At 37.9% G+C, this 18,567-nt stretch overlaps 1 protein-coding gene across 4 annotated transcripts in view; it reads right to left on the bottom strand.

The window, feature by feature from the left end:
- Window positions 1–18,567, bottom strand: part of CDK19 (cyclin-dependent kinase 19) — a 237,785-nt gene that overhangs the window by 154,394 nt on the left and 64,824 nt on the right. For all 4 annotated transcript variants that reach the window (XM_011970639.1, XM_011970637.1, XM_011970635.1 and 1 more), the window contains one exon: window positions 5,016–5,091. In XM_011970639.1, the coding sequence (XP_011826029.1) occupies window positions 5,016–5,039 (24 nt within the window). In that variant the 5' untranslated portion in view covers window positions 5,040–5,091. The remainder of the gene's footprint in view (window positions 1–5,015; window positions 5,092–18,567) is intronic.

Below are 18,567 nucleotides of genomic sequence, written 5' to 3'. Positions count from 1 at the left end.
AAAAAAAATGATTACTTCTGAGTGTTGGCATAACAGGGGCTTTTACCAGCCTTTTTCTATATTGTCTGCTAATTTTATGACAAACATATTTTAATATCATAATCGCAAAACAAATGAATAGGATTTGAATTAATAGTATTTACCACGTTTTCAACCTACCAACCTTAAGATCACAGAGGCTACAAATGTAATAGACTTTATATTAGAACTTCCCTGTAATCCCAGGCTAAAAATGCTGATGTTCACATGATCCTGGTATTGTAATCACCCAGAATTACTCCCTGTTGTGACATAATGTAAAGTGTAAAGCACTGTACAAAGGTATGAGGTTATAATGAGCCTTTGGTCAGTAAGGTTCAAATGAAATTAAAACGTGACACGACATTCTTTTTTAGTGAGACTTGAGGTAACAACACATTTCATTCTTAAACTTTTTTCCTTTCTGTACACTTGCACTTCTTCCAAGTTTACTCCATGATTACAAGCTCTTTAACTTATTTTCCCAGCATCCAACTATATCCTCAAGAGTTATTCTGCAATCACAGTCTCACATTTTAAAGTAATGAGTGAAATGTTCATTCCTAATTATTTCTGCCTTAAAATCCTCTCAGCTATGTGTGCCTATATGAACTAGAAAATACTAGGTATTAGGTAATATAATGGTATATAGAAGGAAGACGACAGAGAACAAGCCCTATCTACTCTTTATGGTGTTGCCTCCATTCTCCCCAATCTATCAGTCCCTCTTAACCTCTCTGACTCTCGATTCCCTTACATACTCTGTCCTTCCACCACCAGGAAAACTAAACAAATAATAACTAAAATGAAAATTTCACCAGAGGGGCTCAACAACAGAAGAAAGAATCAACAAACTTGAAGACAGACAATAAGAGTATCCAGTCTGACCAACAAAAAGAATGATGAAAAATGAACAGAGCCTTGGAGAGAGATCCATGGGACACCATGAAGCCTATAAACATATGTATAATGAGACCTGCAATAGGAGAGAGAGAAGGCAAAGAAAAGAGATTATGTGAAGAAATGATGACTGTGGTGGGGTGCAATGGCTCACACACATAATCCTAGCACTTTCAGAGGCTGAGGCAGGAGGAATCACTTGAGCTTAGGAGTTTGAGACCAGCCTGGGCAACATAGTAAGACCTCATCTTCACAAAAAATTTAAAAAAAAAAAAGAAATTAGCTGAGCATGGTGGTTTATACCTGTAGTCCCAGCTACTTGGGTGGCTGAAGTGGTAAGACTGATTAAGCCCAGCAGGTCAAGGCTGCAGTAAGCATGATTATGCCACTGCACTCCAGCCTGGGCAACAGAGTGAAATCCTGTCTCAAACAAAACAAAATAAAATAAATTTAATTAAAAAAAAAAAAGAAATGATGGCTGAAAACTTCTCAAATTTGATGAAAAACATTAATCTACACATCCCAGGAGCTCAACAAACTCCAAGTAAGATAACTCAGAGATCCACACCAAGACACATCATAGTCAAACTGTCAAAGCCAAAGACAAAAACAGAATCTTGAAATCAACAAGAGGAAAAAAAAAAAAACCCCTCCTCATATACAAGGGATTCTCAAGATTAACAATTGATTTCTCATCAGAAACCACGGAGGACAGAATGCAGAGATGACACAGTCAAAGTGTGAAAGAAAAAGACTATCAACCAAGAATTCTACATCCAACAACACTAACATTGCAAAAATCAAGGATAGCTGGGTAAAGACAGAAAAAGAATTATAACATTCCCAGACACAAAAACTGAAAGAATTTATTGCTAGTATACCTGATATACAAAAAATACTAACAGGAGGCTTTCAGCTAAAATGAAAGGACTCTATACAGTAGCTCAAATCCACACAAAAAATTAGGAACACCAGGAAAAATAATGACATAGGCAAAGAGAAAAGAAAGCATAAATGTATTTTTGTCTGTAACTCTTTTCTTCAATATGATGTAAAGGACAAATACATAAAACAATAATTATAAAATTGTGTTAGTGGGCTTAATGTATAAGACATATATGCATAGTCACTGTGAAATACCATCCATGCTGAACTTGTTGTGAAAATCCCTATCATGTTGGGGCTAAGTATTTAAGGTACTCATAAAATGCTATTCAATCTAGAAACTGCACACTTTCTAAAGTTCTATTAGGCAAACTCTCAATAAGAATATGAAGGCTATGGCTGAGAGTGGTGACTCATGCCTGTAACTGCAGCACTTTGGGAGGTTGTGGCGGGTGGATCACTTGAGGTCAGGTGTTCAAGACCAGCCTGGCCAACTTGGTGAAACCCTGTCTCTACTAAAACTACAAAAAATTAGCTGGGCATGGTGGTGCATGCCTGTAATCCCAGTTATTTGGGAGGCTGAGGCAGGAGAATCATTTGAACCCAAAAGGCAGAAATTGCACTGAGCCAAGATTGCGCCACTGCAACCCAGCCTGGGTGACAAGGCAAGATTCTGTCTCCCTAAAAAAAAATTAAAAAAAAAAAAAGAATGAAGGCTGTAACAGATTTTAAGAGTTAAGTTTCTCCATCACATTCCAAATTTATATAAATTTTATATAAATCCATTCCAAATTTATATAAATCCATGCCCATGGATTCCTTGGTACACAGAAGTCTCTGTTTCAAAAAGGACATTTATAATTAGCTTATCATTTCCTATTAATCAATACCTAAAATTTCAGTTATTTACCCAATTAATTCATGGAAGGCAGGGCTGAAAATGCTGTGCTAAATTACGGTACTCTAACACAGAAAAATAGCACACCAATAATATTTATATTGGTTGATATGATAACATGTGAGGATTTTAAAATGTGAAAAATCACTTAACAAATGCTTATCTGGTAAAACATTACAAATACCTCCCCCAAACTTTTTTTTTTTTTTTTTTTGAGACAGTCTCGCTTTGTCACCCAGGCTAGAGTGCAGTGGCACAATCTCAGCTCACTGGAATCTCTGCCCCCCAGGTTCAAGCAATTCTCCTGTCTCAGCCTCCCAAGTAACTAGGACTACAGGCATATGCTACCACACCCGGCTAATTTTTGTATTTTTAGTAGAGATGGGGTTTCACCATATTGGTCAGGCTGGTGTTGAACTCCTGACCTCAGGTGATCCACCCGCCTCTGCCTCCCAAAGTGCTGGGATTATAAGTGTAAGCCACCACGCCCAGCCACAAATACCACTTTATAATCAATGGAAAATCACCCAATTAGAATTTTTTCAAATAACGTGCATCCTAAAGCAAACATAGGGCCAAGCATGGTGGCTCACACCTGCAATCCCACACTTTGGGAGGCCAAGGCAGGATTGCTTGAGGCCAGGGGTTCAAGGTTACCGTGAGCTATGATTAAGCCACTGCACTCTAGCCTGGGTGGCAGAGCAAGACCCTGTCTCTAAAAAAAAAATTAAAAATAAAAGTAACACAAATTTAGAATTGTGGACCACTGGTAGAATTTTTTTATTCTGTTCATTCATTTATTTATTCAAGAAACATTTATGGCACACTTGCTGTGTCAGACACTATAGTAGGAACTAAAGATAAAAACACAAGGTCTGCCCCTCAAAGTACGCACAGTCCGGGGAGAGGCTCCCATTCTAGAATTAAAGAAGGTATGATTAGAAGAGACCTAAGAGTTCCCTTATTTAACAGATGAAACTGGAACTCATCACTACTTAGCTACTAAGGCAGACATCCAGGTATAGAGATTTCCCACCCCATGTGTTCTCTGACCACATTTCTTATGACTAAAAGCGATGAAGGAGTGTTTCCGTGCAGGTGAAGCGGAAACATGGTACTCTGGGCAATATATGTAATAGTTATTAAATTGGAGACAGAAATCCCTAATGGATATGTACAATATAATTATTTAACAATTATTAAGTAACAATTATTTAAATAAATATCTAACAATTTAGAGACAAACATCTCTAATAGATGTGATATTATGGTAAAGCCCTAATTAGCAACATTTACTGAAGAACTAAAATAAGGTAATATAATAGTAAGCCTTCTGAGCTATAATTATAGTTTTGCCTCTGTTTTCTGATCTGTAAAATGGGGATATTAAAATTTTATTTCACAGACTGTTGTGAAAATTAAGTGAATTAACACTTGAAAGCACTTAGTAAGCCTGGTACCTAGTAAACACTCATTAAATGTTTGGTATTCTTGTGGACAATCATTTCTTAAATGTACTAGTATGATACATAAAGACCAAAACAAGGATCTATTTTCTTTAAGGGATTATCCTATTATTATGATGGTCTTATTTTCTGGTGACTAATAAAATCTCACTATATATTTCAGAAATAGTATTTAAAATGAATAAGATTTAATAGTATGACCCCTTACTCTATAAAGACCTTATCAGTCCTAAAGCTACAGAAAAATAGACATTAATTAAATCACTAATTAAAATTCCATCACAATTTTAATAAATTAAATCATTTTGTTCAGTATTACTGAGATCACAAATCTTAAATGTCATTAAGAAGATATTCAAAGATGACTTTCAAGTAACTAAAAAGTTTATGGGCTAGGCGTGGTGGCATACGCCTTTAATTCCAGCACTTTGGGAGGACAAGGAGAGAGGATCATTTAAGCCCAGAAGTTTGAGACCAACTTAGGTAACATAAGGAGATCTCTTCTCTACAAAAAAATTTAAAAATTAGCCAGGTGTGGTGGCACACGCCTGTAGGCCCAGCTACTTGGGAGGCTAAGGCAGGAAGATCTCTTGAGCCTGGGAGGTCCAGGCTGCAGTGAGCTGTGATCCAGCCTGGGCACTCCAGCCTGGGCAACAAAATAAGATCCTGTCTCAAAATTTAAAAATAAAATAAAAAGTTTATACAGATTTTCTCATTCTACATAAAATATTCTTAAACATATGTAAAATAAACATTCATTATATATATTAATGAAACTCTTTTATATTAAAATAAATCATCACCCAATATCAATAATAAAATAAATAACTGTATTTGTATCCACTTACTGCAATCTCTCTACAAGCCGACATGGATATTCCTGTGCCTTCAATTTGCTTCAATGCATATTCCTTTTCATCTTTTCTGCACATAAACAAAAAAAATTATTTTTCCATATATTACTTTCAGATTCAAAATTATAACTACAAAAACAATGGAAACGCACTTAATTTCTCAGTGATATGTAAACACTCTCACTATGCCATGCATTGCTTATTATTTTTGATAATATTTCAACTACAGAAATATGAAATACCAAAAGAAATTCATGTCACAATGAAAACATCAGACAGAGCCAAAACACAAAATTCAAAATTGAAACAGAACAGGATACTAAACACAGCACTAGTTTCAAAGAGTAAACAAGCATAAATATAAACTCAAACATATTGCAAGATAATTCCACTCCTGTCTTAATTATCTGGAGTCTACATAAAGCATTCTGTTATAGACATTCGCTACAAAAAAACTGACAGGCATAAACTCCCAGATTCATTTGAAGTAATTTCATAGTATAAGAAGCATTCATAGGAATGATAACCCACTGAAACACACTGTATCTCACTTAGGACGGGGACATTCAAAAGCCCGAGGACCTCAATCAAAAGTCTTTTAAAGAGACCTCAATCAAAAGCCTTTTAAAGAGGTCAAAGCTCTAGCCACCAACATGTCATTCTCAGGAACACTAGGAGAAATCCAGTACCTAAAGTGGATTTTTCAAACAATGCACGTAGTATTAGGAATTCTGGGAAATCCCAATAGTTACTAAGTTGCTTAACCAAGAGAATACAGCAGTTCAAAAATCAGTGAAACATTCTGTTAAAATATTAATAGTAGACAGCTAGTATAACACAGTAAGTACAGTAAGCATTCTCAAGAGTGCTGAAACCAGAACCAGCCACACAAAGGTCCCTGCTGGATATCATAACTATAGTTCATATTGTGAGTTGTTCTTATAAGAGGAGTTAAATCCATGCCTTTCAAGTTTTGTCTTTTGATTGTATTACAGCCTCAGCAAAGTACCACCATGTCATGATGTTTTTGTCAAATATAGCGCCAAAGTAGTGTCACATCTGTCTACTTAGCTATTCCTCATTTTCCCCATTCTGTGTTGACCTGCAGATAGAGCAGTTTAGGATGTTATTCAAAATCTACATTTTAAAACACCATTTTACATCCCTTTTGAAGATTTTCACAATCATCTATAAGCAAATAATTGAGTTATGGTTACTTTCCCTCACAATCATTTTGAAAATTATATCCATTTTTCTTCCAACAGATAGCATTCAGGAAATAATTAAACAGTATTTTGACAAACAACACATACTAGGTATGTCAACAAGATGGACTATGATACAATTTTTTAAATGATGGCTAGAAGGTCATTAGAAATGTGGAAAATGTGTACCATATGGTACTGAGAAAATACACAAATTATACTATATAAAAATATACATCTACAAATATGTTGAAGGCAATACAAAAAATTAAAAACAGTTACATTAAGATGAAGGAAGTTATGTCGACTAACTTTACTGCTAATATTATACTGCCTTTTAAATTAGAATTGGGGTAAAAAGAAAAAAAACAAAATAAATTGATACTCTGAAAATACCTACTAAAACAATCTTTAGTATTTTCAAAGTGATAGCTCAGGCATGTTTTAAACAGCAAAGTCAAAAATAAGGAAAGCTTAAATGATCATTTTTTTCCTTTTTCTCCATCCTGTTTTTTGCCCAAACATAAAACTAGACTTTTCAGACCACTCAGAAGCCACTAAGAAGCACAAACTGCAGGTGACTGAATGTAATCAAAGCCAAGTGTTCCTTCTGTGCCTTAAATGTATTTGTGGGTATATGAGTGAGAGCACATGTCCCTGAGAAGCTCAACGCAACGCTTACAATGTAAACTTTATACATTTAATAATATAATTATCTATCAGATATCTATTGCTAAATATTTAAGTTTGATGTATTCTTTAAGCAAAATTATAAAAGCTTTCTGAAAAATTTTTCACATGCAACTATAATTTTTTCAACAGAAATATTTCAATCCTCAGTTCCCCTAGACAAAGCAGTCCAGAAGCTCATGTAATTGCATAGTTTTATTTTAATACTGTAAAGAATATTACACAATCTGGATAGGTTATAGTTGCTATGGAAACTATAAGATCTTTGCAGTAAGTCAAAAAGTGCAAAATTAACACATCAAATTAATGGCTTTTGAATTTCACATCCAGTCTGTCAAAGGAATTTGAAAACTTGAACAGAAGAGACTGAGCATAGGCCTCTTACTCTAAATTATATGGACAGGAACAAGGAACAAACCCAGTAATTATTTCATTAATAAGTTTAAATATAACTTCCATCTGTTAAATTAATAAAATACTCAAACATTTGCAATCTTAAGATTTATTTGCAACATTTAAATTGAGAATGAAAGAAAGTACATATATCATTACTTTTTATCTTTGTAAACTAACTGTCAGATGGTAAGTGATGATGTGGAATCTCTGAGGTTCACCATATGAAGAAGCTGCAAGGTCCCAGAGGGCATATGGGACTCCTTGGCACTGTACTACGTGAATGCCAATCTTTGGGCATATGCCAACACCTCAGTCTGAAGACTAAATATGCATCCTCTAACACAACGTCTAGAAATATTTCAATGATCAGGCACATGAGACAGAGAAGCTTTACTCCTCTCATCCCATGTGACTGCCCCTCTCCAGGAGTTCCTCCAAGTAGAGGAATTCATACCGCACACCTTAGATGTTTCAGGCACATGTACTATTAAATATCATAAAAGAACAATTTTTTCTTTTACATGAAAAGGCTGAAAAGCAGGTGAACCTGGCTAGCCTACACTGCTATGATAATCTGGCTGTTAGCGGCAGCTTAGTTCCTCCTTAAAACTATTTCATTTCCAAATTACTTTTATTTCTAAATAACATAAAGATAGACAAAGCAATTCCAAAGCCTTCAGAGAAACTGTTTTCTACATTTTCATGTATATTAGATAGTATGATTAGAGCAACTGCATATTGAAATTAATCAGAGGAATTTACTAAATGCATCCAGAAGAATTAAAAATACATATATTTGTACTATAAACATGGATAAATGCTATATAGAATTTTTAAATATCAAGATGTTTCTTCCATATGTCTATAACGTGTAGCAACACCATGAAAACTTCACTCTCAGCAGTCACAATGAAAACCAATTGTTTGATGTGAACATTATGTAACAAAATAGAACAAATACATTTGACAGAGACTGATTCTATTAGGTCTTCCATCTGAGACACTATGTTCCTTTTTTCTTTTTTTTTTTCTTTTTTTGAGACAACTGTGTCCCCCAGGCTGAAGTACAGTAGCATGATCTGGGCTCACTGCAGTGTCGACTTCATGGGCTCAGGTGATCCTCCCACTTCACCCTCCCAAGTAGCTGGGACTGCAGGCACATACTACATACCCAGGTAATTTTTGTATTTTTGTAAAGATGAGGTTTCTCCATATTGGCCAGGCTGGTCTCAAACTCCTGAACTCAAGTGATCTGCCCATCTCGGCCTCCCAAAGTTCTGGGATTACAGGCCTGTACCACCGTGCCCTCCTGGTTCTGGAAAATTCTTGATGCAAACAATTCTATAGAGAGTAGAAAATATAAAAAGCACATATCTATGCAAAAAAATAGAAATCATTACCTTAAAATGAAAGTTTACTCCCATACAGAAAATCAAGCTCAGCGGTAGAATTTAAACGTAATTCAGGGAAGAATTTCTCAGGTCTAGAGAAGCAAGCCCAGCAGGACATCTCTTAAATGAAATATTAGGATCTGTTTTAATGAAAAAGATAGTCTTACACCTTTCAACAACATCCAAACTTGGCGACCAGCCCACACTCAACTGCAGCAAGGTAAAGCACAATTCAGTAGCCTACACTCAAACACACAGAGTTAAACCAAAGCTCCATTTGTTGTAGTCACAACTAGACTGGCCCAAGGTTCTTTGACTCCTATCAATAGTACTGCTGGATGTCCAGCCCAGCCATGGGCCACGTTGATCCCAAAGACCTAGGGTAGACAAAAAATTTAGAAGAAGCATCTTTTAAAGAAAGATAAGAAAAACCAAAATGAGGCAAGATTGAAGGAAAATTTTAAAGTATTCAAAATAACAGAATAAAAATCCTTTTTTTTTGTTTCTAATAAAAACAGAAAAGCCTTATTATTTTATATTAGTTTATATTATATATCCCAATATTGTCAAACTCTTAGGATAAACAAATTAGAGACAGATACCAGGAAGTTCACGATCCACATGGAAAGAGATTCTGGGTGACCAGAAAATATACAAGTAACTTGATGTGCTCCACACCCACAAAAGATATGCATAATAGGTGCAGAGAGAATGCAACCATTAATTCATTCAGAGCTTTAAGAAAGGTAATTCCAATAAGCCATGCCTTTGAGGGAGGAGTTCCCCACGTAGAGAGGGATAAAGAGGTTTAGAGAATTCCAGGTAGAAGTATGGCATAAGAAAAACAACCGAAGTATATTCAAGAAACAGCTGGTATCCAGTATAAATAGAAAGCTAGGTGCATTATGACTAGGGCAAGAGATGAGGTTAGAAAAGTAAAGAAGGAGACCACATGATCTAGAAAGAAGCTTGTGTTTGATACGTAAACAACGTAGAGTCAAAGGTTTTTGGAACAGAGAAGGTTAACAGATCTTTGCTTGGAAAGATAACAATGATAACTACAGATAAAAACAGGTGGCAGAGTAAACATTTGGTAGGTTAAGTCAAATGTCCAGATAAGAGAAGATGAAGGACTAGATTAGCAGCAGAGGAGAAGAAATAATAGGTCCAAAAGACATTTGAGTCAGAACTGACAGAATTTAGTAACCACTTGATTCTGTGTGAAGGAGAAGATGACTCTGAAGATGGATGAAGTTTCCACTCTGCCTCATCGTATGAATGACCAAACGTTTTTGTTTTTTTGTTTTTTGGGGGTTTTTTTTGAGACGGAGTCTTGCTCTGTTGCCCAGGCTAGAGTGCAGTGGCATGATCTCAGCTCACTGCAACCTCTGCCTCCTGGGTTCAAGCAATTCTTCTGCCTCAGCCTCCCAAGTAGCTGGGACTATAGGCGTGCACCACCACACCCAGCTATTTTTTGTATTTTTAGTAGAGATGGGGTTTCACCATATTGGCCAGGTTGGTCTCGAACTCCTGACCTGGTGATCCGCCCACCTTGGCCTCCCAAAGTGCTGGGATTATAGGCCTGAGTCACTGCGCCCGGCCAAATGACCACACTATTAACCACAGAAATGATGACATGACCTAAATGAAGACCTGGAAACCTAAGATTTTATCCTAAAAGCAATGAAAATTACATATGAAGGTTAATCTTATTAGAGAGGACTAAAATTAAAGGAACGAAAAACAATTAGGAAGTTACTGCGATGTAAGTGTGAGCACGTGAAAACTTGGATGAGTAGAACAGAATGTTAGCTCTGAAAGGGATCTAACACAATCCTGTATAATCTCTTCACTTCAGTGATGAAGAAACTAGGCCAGCAGCTAGACACAGAGCTAAGACCAGCTCTTCCAATTCTTCATGACAGAGGGGTAATAAGACAGGAGAAAAGAAGGGACATCTATGATAGTCATTTTAAAGGAGGAACTGATGGGACCAAATGAACAGAAAAGATTAAGAAGGAGGAGTCAAAGATGAGTCTGACGTTTTGAGCTTGGCTGATACAAGGATGATGCCTCTGAGAACAAGGTTCATATCAGATCTCAGAAGATTCTGTAGCTTTAGAAATATTCCTTTACATAGAAAGAAACCCCAACCAAAAATGAAAATACCTCGGAAGTTCAAAAAGGAGATGTCCTGAAGATATTTATTTACTAAGGGTCTACAATAGTAGAGTTTCAGACTGAAAGGTTTGAGTCCATAAATGTGATGATACTGCCTAGAGGAAGTAGCACATAGATAAGGACTTTTGAGTGCCCAGGAAAGAACTGGAGGGAGGGAGGAAGGGAAGGAAACAGTTCTGAAGATACTCCTTTTTCTTTTCTGAGACAGAGTCTTACTCTGTCACCCAGGCTGGAGTGCAGTGGCGCAATCATGGCTTCACTGCAACCTCTGCTTCCTGGTTCAAGCAATTCTCCTGCCTCAGCCTCCGGAGTAGCTGGGATTACAGGCACATGACACCATGCCCAGCTAATTTCTGTATTTTTGGTAGAGACAGGGTTTCACTATGTTGGCCAGGCTGGTTTCAACTCCCGGCCTCAAATGATCCACCCACCTTGAACTCCCAAAGTGCTCGGATTACAGGTATGAGCCACCACACCCAGCCCAATACTTCTCTTTCATATCCCTTAGAACAAGGTCCTCAACACTTGGCCCACAGATCACTATCATTCGGTGGCCTGTTAGGAACAGGGCTGAACAGCTGGAGGTGAGTGGTGGGCGAGCAAGCAAATCTTCATCTGTATTTACAGCTACTCTCCATCACACCCGTTACCACCTGAGCTCTGCCACCTGTCAGATCAGTGGCAGAATTAGATTCTCATAGGAGTGTGAAACCTACTGTGAACTGCACGTGCAAGAGACAGGTTGTGTGTTCCTTTTGAGAATCTAATGCCTGATGTTCTGTCACTGTCTCCCATCACCCCCAGAGGGGATCATCTAGTTGCAGGAAAACAAGCACAGGACTCCCACTGATTCTACATTATGGTGAGTTGTATTTCATTATATACTACAGTGTAATAATAACACAAATAAAGTGCAAAATAAATATTATGGACTTGAATCATCCCAAAACCATCCCCACCCTGCTGGGTCTGTGGAAAAACTGTCTTTTACGAAACCGGTCCCTGGTCCCAAAAAGGTTGGAGACCACTGCCTTAGAAGACAAACAATTCTATGAAGTTTGCTTTTTTCTAAACCTTATGAGTCAAATTCAAATCATGAAATCATCAGAAATACAGTATCTAAAATAAGACAGTATTATCAGTTTTTACAACTAGGTGTTACTTACAAGACATTCTTCAAACTATGTGATGTGCTACCATTGGTCAGATTAGAAAAAAAAAAAGACATTCTTCAAATCATATGACATCTGGGCCAATTATTTTTTTCTTCAAGAACAATGATGACATAAATCCACGTTGTATCCCTTTCCTTTATTATGTGATGCTTTGGCTTAGCCAACTAGGAGGCTTCCACAACATGGAAAAATAATTTTAAAACACAATGTGGAATAAAATTTGAAATAACAAAAAAAAAACAAAAAAGATCATCTTGTTTCATATGGGTATCATTCTGAATTATTCAGTATCATCATGAGCCCAATATTCAGCCAGCCTAGTAGTAATGATCCGTTATTTGGAAACAGTATTCTTTATTACATAATAACATATTTAAATTTTGTATAATGAAATTTTTCAAAAATAAATAAACAAATGGCAGTAATGCTGCATGTACCCATCACACAATTATTAACTCGTGGACAGCCTTATTTCTACTGCCTCCACTTTTCTTAATTATTTTGAAACAAATCCCAGACATCTTTCTATTTCATTCACAAATAGTTCAATGTCACAACACTTTACTATCAATAATTTTCCTAGTTTGAAAAATAGTCTTTTAAAGTAATTCTGAAACATTTAAAATCTTCCAACATAAAGTACTGCTATTATTTTGTATTCCTCTTATTAATGAAAGATGTCAAATAATACTAGTACCCTCTTTATGCTTTTCTTTTCCGACAAAAATGTGCTTCAGAAATTATGCTTTCATCCACCAAATATTTCACCTATTCAATCTCTAAACATCACTAAAATATAGTGCTATTCTTCTTTATTCAACTTAAGAATTCCCTCGCAACATGAAAATATGACAACAGTTTGATTATGTCTTTGCTTTCATTCCTTAGAAAGACTACCTTTATTTACTCCTGTTTTTGTTTGTGTATGGAGACAGGGTCTCACTATGTTGCCGAAGCTGGTCCCAAACTCTTGACTTCAAGCGATCCTCCTGCCTTGGCCTCCCAAAGTACTGGAATTACAAATATGCGCCGCTGACCTAGCCTAGTCCTTTTTCTTACAAACTGATTGACTAGTTTATCTCGGTTTTTTTTCTTCTTCTTCTTTTTAGACAGAGCTTCACACTGGCACCCAGGCTGGAAGGCAGTGGTACGACCTCAACTCACTGCAGCCTCGACCTCCTGGGCTCCAATGATCCTCCCACCTCAGCCTCCCAGTTAGCTGGAATTACAGGCATGCTCCACCATTTTTTGTAATTTTTTGTACTTTTTGAACAGACAGGGTTGTGCCATGTTGCCCAAGCTGGTCTTGAATTCCTGGGCTCAAGCAATCTGCCCACCTTGGCCTCTCAAAGTGCTTAGGATTACAGGTGTGAGACAACACACCTAGCTAGTTATCTTTCTCTTAAAAATGATCTTCATTATATACTATTTCCTTCATTTAGAATTCCAAGTCTGATAAAAAGCTTTCAAAACAACTAGAATAATTTTTTCTTTTTTTTGAGACAAGGTCTCTGTCACCCAAATTGAAGCGCAGTGGCGCAATCATGGCTCACTACAGCCTTGACCTCCCAGACTCAAGCAACCCTCTCACCTCAGCTTCAGAGTAGCTGAGACTATAGGTGTGCGCCACCACACCTGGATAATTTTTTTATTTTTTGTAGAGATGGGATCTCACTATGTTGCCCAAGGCTGGTCTCGAACTCCTAGACTCAAGAGATCCTCCTGCCTTGGCCTCCAAAAATGCGGGGATTAGAAGGGTGAACCACCATGCCTGGCTTAGAATAATGTTTTCATTGATGAATTAATTGTATAATTTCTTTTCTTTAAGGTGTTCATATTTAGTTGACATTTGTATACAACCATATCTTGATTGGAGAGTTTTAATGAAAAACAACAATTCACTGGACTGAATGTGCACATCAATATACTTCACCAGTGGCCCACTAACACTTCAAATCTTATTAATTAGGATATGTTGATAATATTTCCCCAAGCTTTTTACTTTTTAGTCAACAACTACTTGAATTGTCAGTGCACTTCTAAAATCTCAAGTTCAACGTTGCATTGGTAAATATATTACTACATTTCATCAATATTTAATGCTTAATTTGTTTCTAAAATTGGCAAATCGGCAAATTCTTTTTTTTTTTTTAAGACAGGGTCTTGCCCTGTCACCCAGGTCAGAGTGCAGTGGTGCAATCATGGCTCACTGCAGCCTCAACCTCCCAGGCTCAAGCAATCCTCTCGCCTCAGCCTCCCAAGTAGCTGGGACTACAGGCACACATCATCACACCCAGTTAATTATTTATTTTTTGTTTTGTAAGACAGGGTCTTGCTATGTTGCCCAGGTTGGTCTGAAACTCCTGAGCTCAAGTAATCCTCCCATCTCCGCCTCACAAAGTGTTGGGATTACAGGCGTGAGACATCGCACCTGGCCTAAAAATGGCAAATTCTTATTGCTGGGAAATGAATTTTTTAAAAAATGTATCTGCAGTAATGCTTAATACTTCAGGCATTACTTTTAAGGCTGAGGCATAAAACATTAATGATTAATAGACTGCAATCATTAGCAAATATTTAGTTAAACTAAATTTTTTTTTTTTTTTTTGAGATGGAGTCTCTCTCTATCACCAGGCTGAAGTGCAGTGGCTCGATCTCAGCTCACTGCAACCTCTGCCTCCTGGGTTCAAGTGATTCTCATGCCTCAGTCTCTCGAGTAGCTGGGATTACAGGCACATGCCACCATGCCCAGCTAATGTTTTTGCACTTTTAGTAGAGACAGGGTTTCACCATGTTGGTCAGGATGGTCTTAATCTCCTGACCTCGTGATCCACCCACCTCGGCTTCCCAAAGTGCTAGGATTATAGGCGTGAGCCACCCTGCCCGGCCTAAACTAAATTTTTTATAGAAAACACTATCTTACTTTGAGAATTCATGAATCTTAAGTCAGACTTACTTCCTACAGACGGTAATATAATAAGTGATGTGAGGCATTTATTTCAGAAATATTTTACTAAGCACACAGTATGTGTCAAGCACTGTGCTACATTCCAGGAACAGGAGGAAGAGAGAGCTGATCCTTTCCCTTATAAATCTTTTTTTTTTTTTGAGACGGAGTTTCAGAAAGAGTTGATCCCTTCCCTTGTGAATCTTTTTTTTTTTTTTGAGATAAAGTTTCACTCTTGTTGCCCAGGCTGGAGTGCAGTGGCACGATCTAAACTCACTGCAACCTCCGCCTCTATAAGTTCAAGCTATTCTGCTGCCTCAGCCTCCTAAGTAGCTGGGACTACAGTCATGCACCACCATGCTCAGCTAAGTTTTGTATTTTTAGTAGAGATTTAGGGGTTTCACAATGTTGGCCAGGCGGGTCTCAAACTCCTGACCTCAGGTGATCTGCCTGCCTCACCTCCCAAAGTGCTGGGATTATAGGTACGAGCCACCATACCTTGCCCCTTGTGAGTCTTTATACAGAGAGACACACAAGCAAAGGGTACAATCTAATAAGTGCTATAACAAAAACATGCAAAGAACATCAGATAATGAGTAAATAGAAGGGCTTGGTTCTGGTGAGGGGGATAGATAGGGACTGCTATCAGGTAAATAATTTTCAAAGGAACATCTGAGTGGGTCTCAAGAGAGAAGCAGGATTTCACTGAGCAAAGGAGGAAAGAACAGAGCCTTATAGGCACCAGAAATGTGTGGACAAAGTCCAAAGATTAAGATCCATGCTATATCCAAGCAATTAGCCAAAGACAAATACAGCTAGAATACAAGAGGTGAAAAAACACATGAAAGAGCAAAGCAGACAGAATCAGCATAGTTTTGTAGGGTATGCTGAAAACTTGGCACTTTTCCTGTACTGTGGAAAGCCATCAGAGGTTTTCCAGCAAGAGAAACATCATCGAACAGGTATTCTCAGTAAGTAGATAGTATGCAGGGTAGATCAGAAGATTTAAAGCCAGAGGCAGGGGGACCAATGGAGAAGTTTGAGGAGGGTGGATGAGGGCCAAAATTAGAGTAAATGTAGTCAGAATGGAGGGAATGAACTCAAGAGGCATTTGAGAGAAAAAAATATCTATTATGGCCAGATGCAGTGGCTCATGCCTGTAATCCCAACACTTTGGGAGACCAAGGCAGGTGGATCACTGAGATCAGAAGTTCAAGACCAGCCTGGGCCACTTGGTGAAACTCTGTCTCTACTAAAAATACAAAATTAGCTGAGTGTGGCGCACACCTGTAATCCCAGCACTTTAGGAGACTGAGACAGGCACATCACCTGAGGTCAGAGGTTCAAGACCAGCCTGGCCAACATAGTGAAACCCCGTCTCTCCTACAAATACAAAAATTAGCTGGGCATGGTGGCATACATCTGTAGTCTCCGCTACTCAGGAGGCTAAGGCAGGAGAATCACTTGAACTTGGGAGGCAGAGGTTGCAATGAGTTGAGATCACACCATTGTATTCCAGCCTGGGAGACAGAGTGAGACTCCGTCTCAAAAAAAGAAAAAAAAAACAGGGACAAAAATGAGCTGGGCGTGGTGGCTCACCCCTTGGTCCCAGCTACTCAGGAGGCTGAGGCAGGAAGATCACTTGAGCCAGGAAAGTGGAGGTTGCAGTGAGCCAAGATTGTGCCATTGCACTCCAGCCTGGGCAAGACCCTGTCTTAAAAAAAAAAAAGTTATCTACTGTGGCCAAACATATTTAGGTACGTTGTAGACATTCAAGAAATATTCAATGAATATGTATGCACATGTTTGTGAATATATGTATATGTATATTTGTGTGTGTGTGTGTGTGTGTGTACATGTATACATATGTTTCTTGGGCAGATAGCCAAAAGAACAGCTGAAGGTGACTGAGGTTTCTAGCCAAAGTGTTGTCTCAGTGAAATTAAGGCCACTTATAAAAAAGAAAGAATAATACTGACAATGGGCTAGTTTGGAAGTAGAGAATAAATTCATTTTGGACATGTTGGTTTTGAAGTAGCAACTGAAGAGGCAGTAGAATATGAACGAAAGAAAATAGAACTGGAGTTCAGAAAAGAGAACATCTCCATAGAGGTGACTGTTAAAACCACAAAAGCAACTGTGATCACAAAGGGAAAGAACTCAGAACCAAAGGGCTAAAGGTGGTGGTCAGTGCAACCCAACCTCTTTCACATGATGGCACCCACATAATGCTATTAGTTCTACCCTGGACACCAGGGTAGAAACAGACAGACAGAACTACTCATGGGCAAAGAGAAAAGGACCCATGGGCTTCCACTGCCCTAAACCCACTGACTGTCAAAGAATTCAGAGGATTAATTAACAGGACCCACAAGCCATTCACAGCACCCATACCACAGGAGCCCTTCTTCTGTAAACACCATCCTACAAAAGGCCTGAAGAAAGGTAAACTATTAAAATTCCCTGATAGTAAGCAAATCTGGATGTGTGATACTCTAAGAAAACTGGGTTGACTCCCCTCCCCTTAGAAAAGGAGCACCATAAAAAAGGATAACCTAGATTAAAAGAGACTCAAAGCATATAACAATCAAATACTATGCATAAAATACTTGACTAAATTGTGGTTCAAATAAAAATAGCTATAAAAGTTTACTTGTGGGACACCTGGGGAAATTTAAATATGAACCAGAATTTATATAATATTATTATGATATCACGGCTAATTTTATTTTTTAATTTTTATTAACTGTCAAATATAGGATAATGGTATGGTAATACAAGCAAATGTTCTTATTCTTAGGAAATATAGGTTCAAGTATTTGGGGTTGATACGTAATGACAACTGCAAATTAATTTCAGATTGTTCAAATACATCAAAAACCATTCATATATACACAGAGAGATAAAGCACTTATAGAAAGATAATAACAACTGAATCTAGGCATTCAAGGCCGCTGAATGTAGGAGTTCACTGTTCTAAAGTAAACTTTTCTGCTTTTACAAAACTTTTCTTAATAAAAAAAATTGAAGAGAGAAATAACTAATAAGCAGCAGTTAAAGAGAAGGCCAAGCGTGGTGGCTCACATCTGTAATCCCAGCACTTTAGGAGGCCAAGGTGGGAGAATTGCTTGAGGCCAGGAGTTTTGAGACCAGCCTGGGCAACGTGGCAAGATCCCATCTCTAAAAAAGTTTTAAAATTGGCTGCGCATGGTGGTGCTCGCCTGTGGGCTCAGCTACCCAGGACATTGAGGTGGGGGACCGCTTGAGCCCAAGAGGTTGAGGCTGTAGTGAGTCATGTTTGTGCTACCACACTCCAGCCTGAGCTACAGAGCAAGACCCTGTCCCCCACCTCCACGCAACACAAAGGAGTTAAAGAGAAAAACAATGAAAAACATTAAGAAAGGGGTGTACAGAAGCAAAGAAACAAGCATTAAAGGGCAGGTGGGCAAAAGTGTCAAATGTAGAAGGTCAAATAGGAGAGAACGGAAAAGAGTTCATCGAATTTAACAGTTAATGACATTTGTGAGAGCATCACCAGCAGAGCAAGCGCTTTAATACTCT

Source organism: Mandrillus leucophaeus, unplaced genomic scaffold, assembly GCF_000951045.1.
Source record: "Mandrillus leucophaeus isolate KB7577 unplaced genomic scaffold, Mleu.le_1.0 Scaffold96, whole genome shotgun sequence".
Lineage (NCBI taxonomy): Eukaryota > Metazoa > Chordata > Mammalia > Primates > Cercopithecidae > Mandrillus > Mandrillus leucophaeus.
This window is presented reverse-complemented; position numbering and strand designations above follow the sequence as displayed.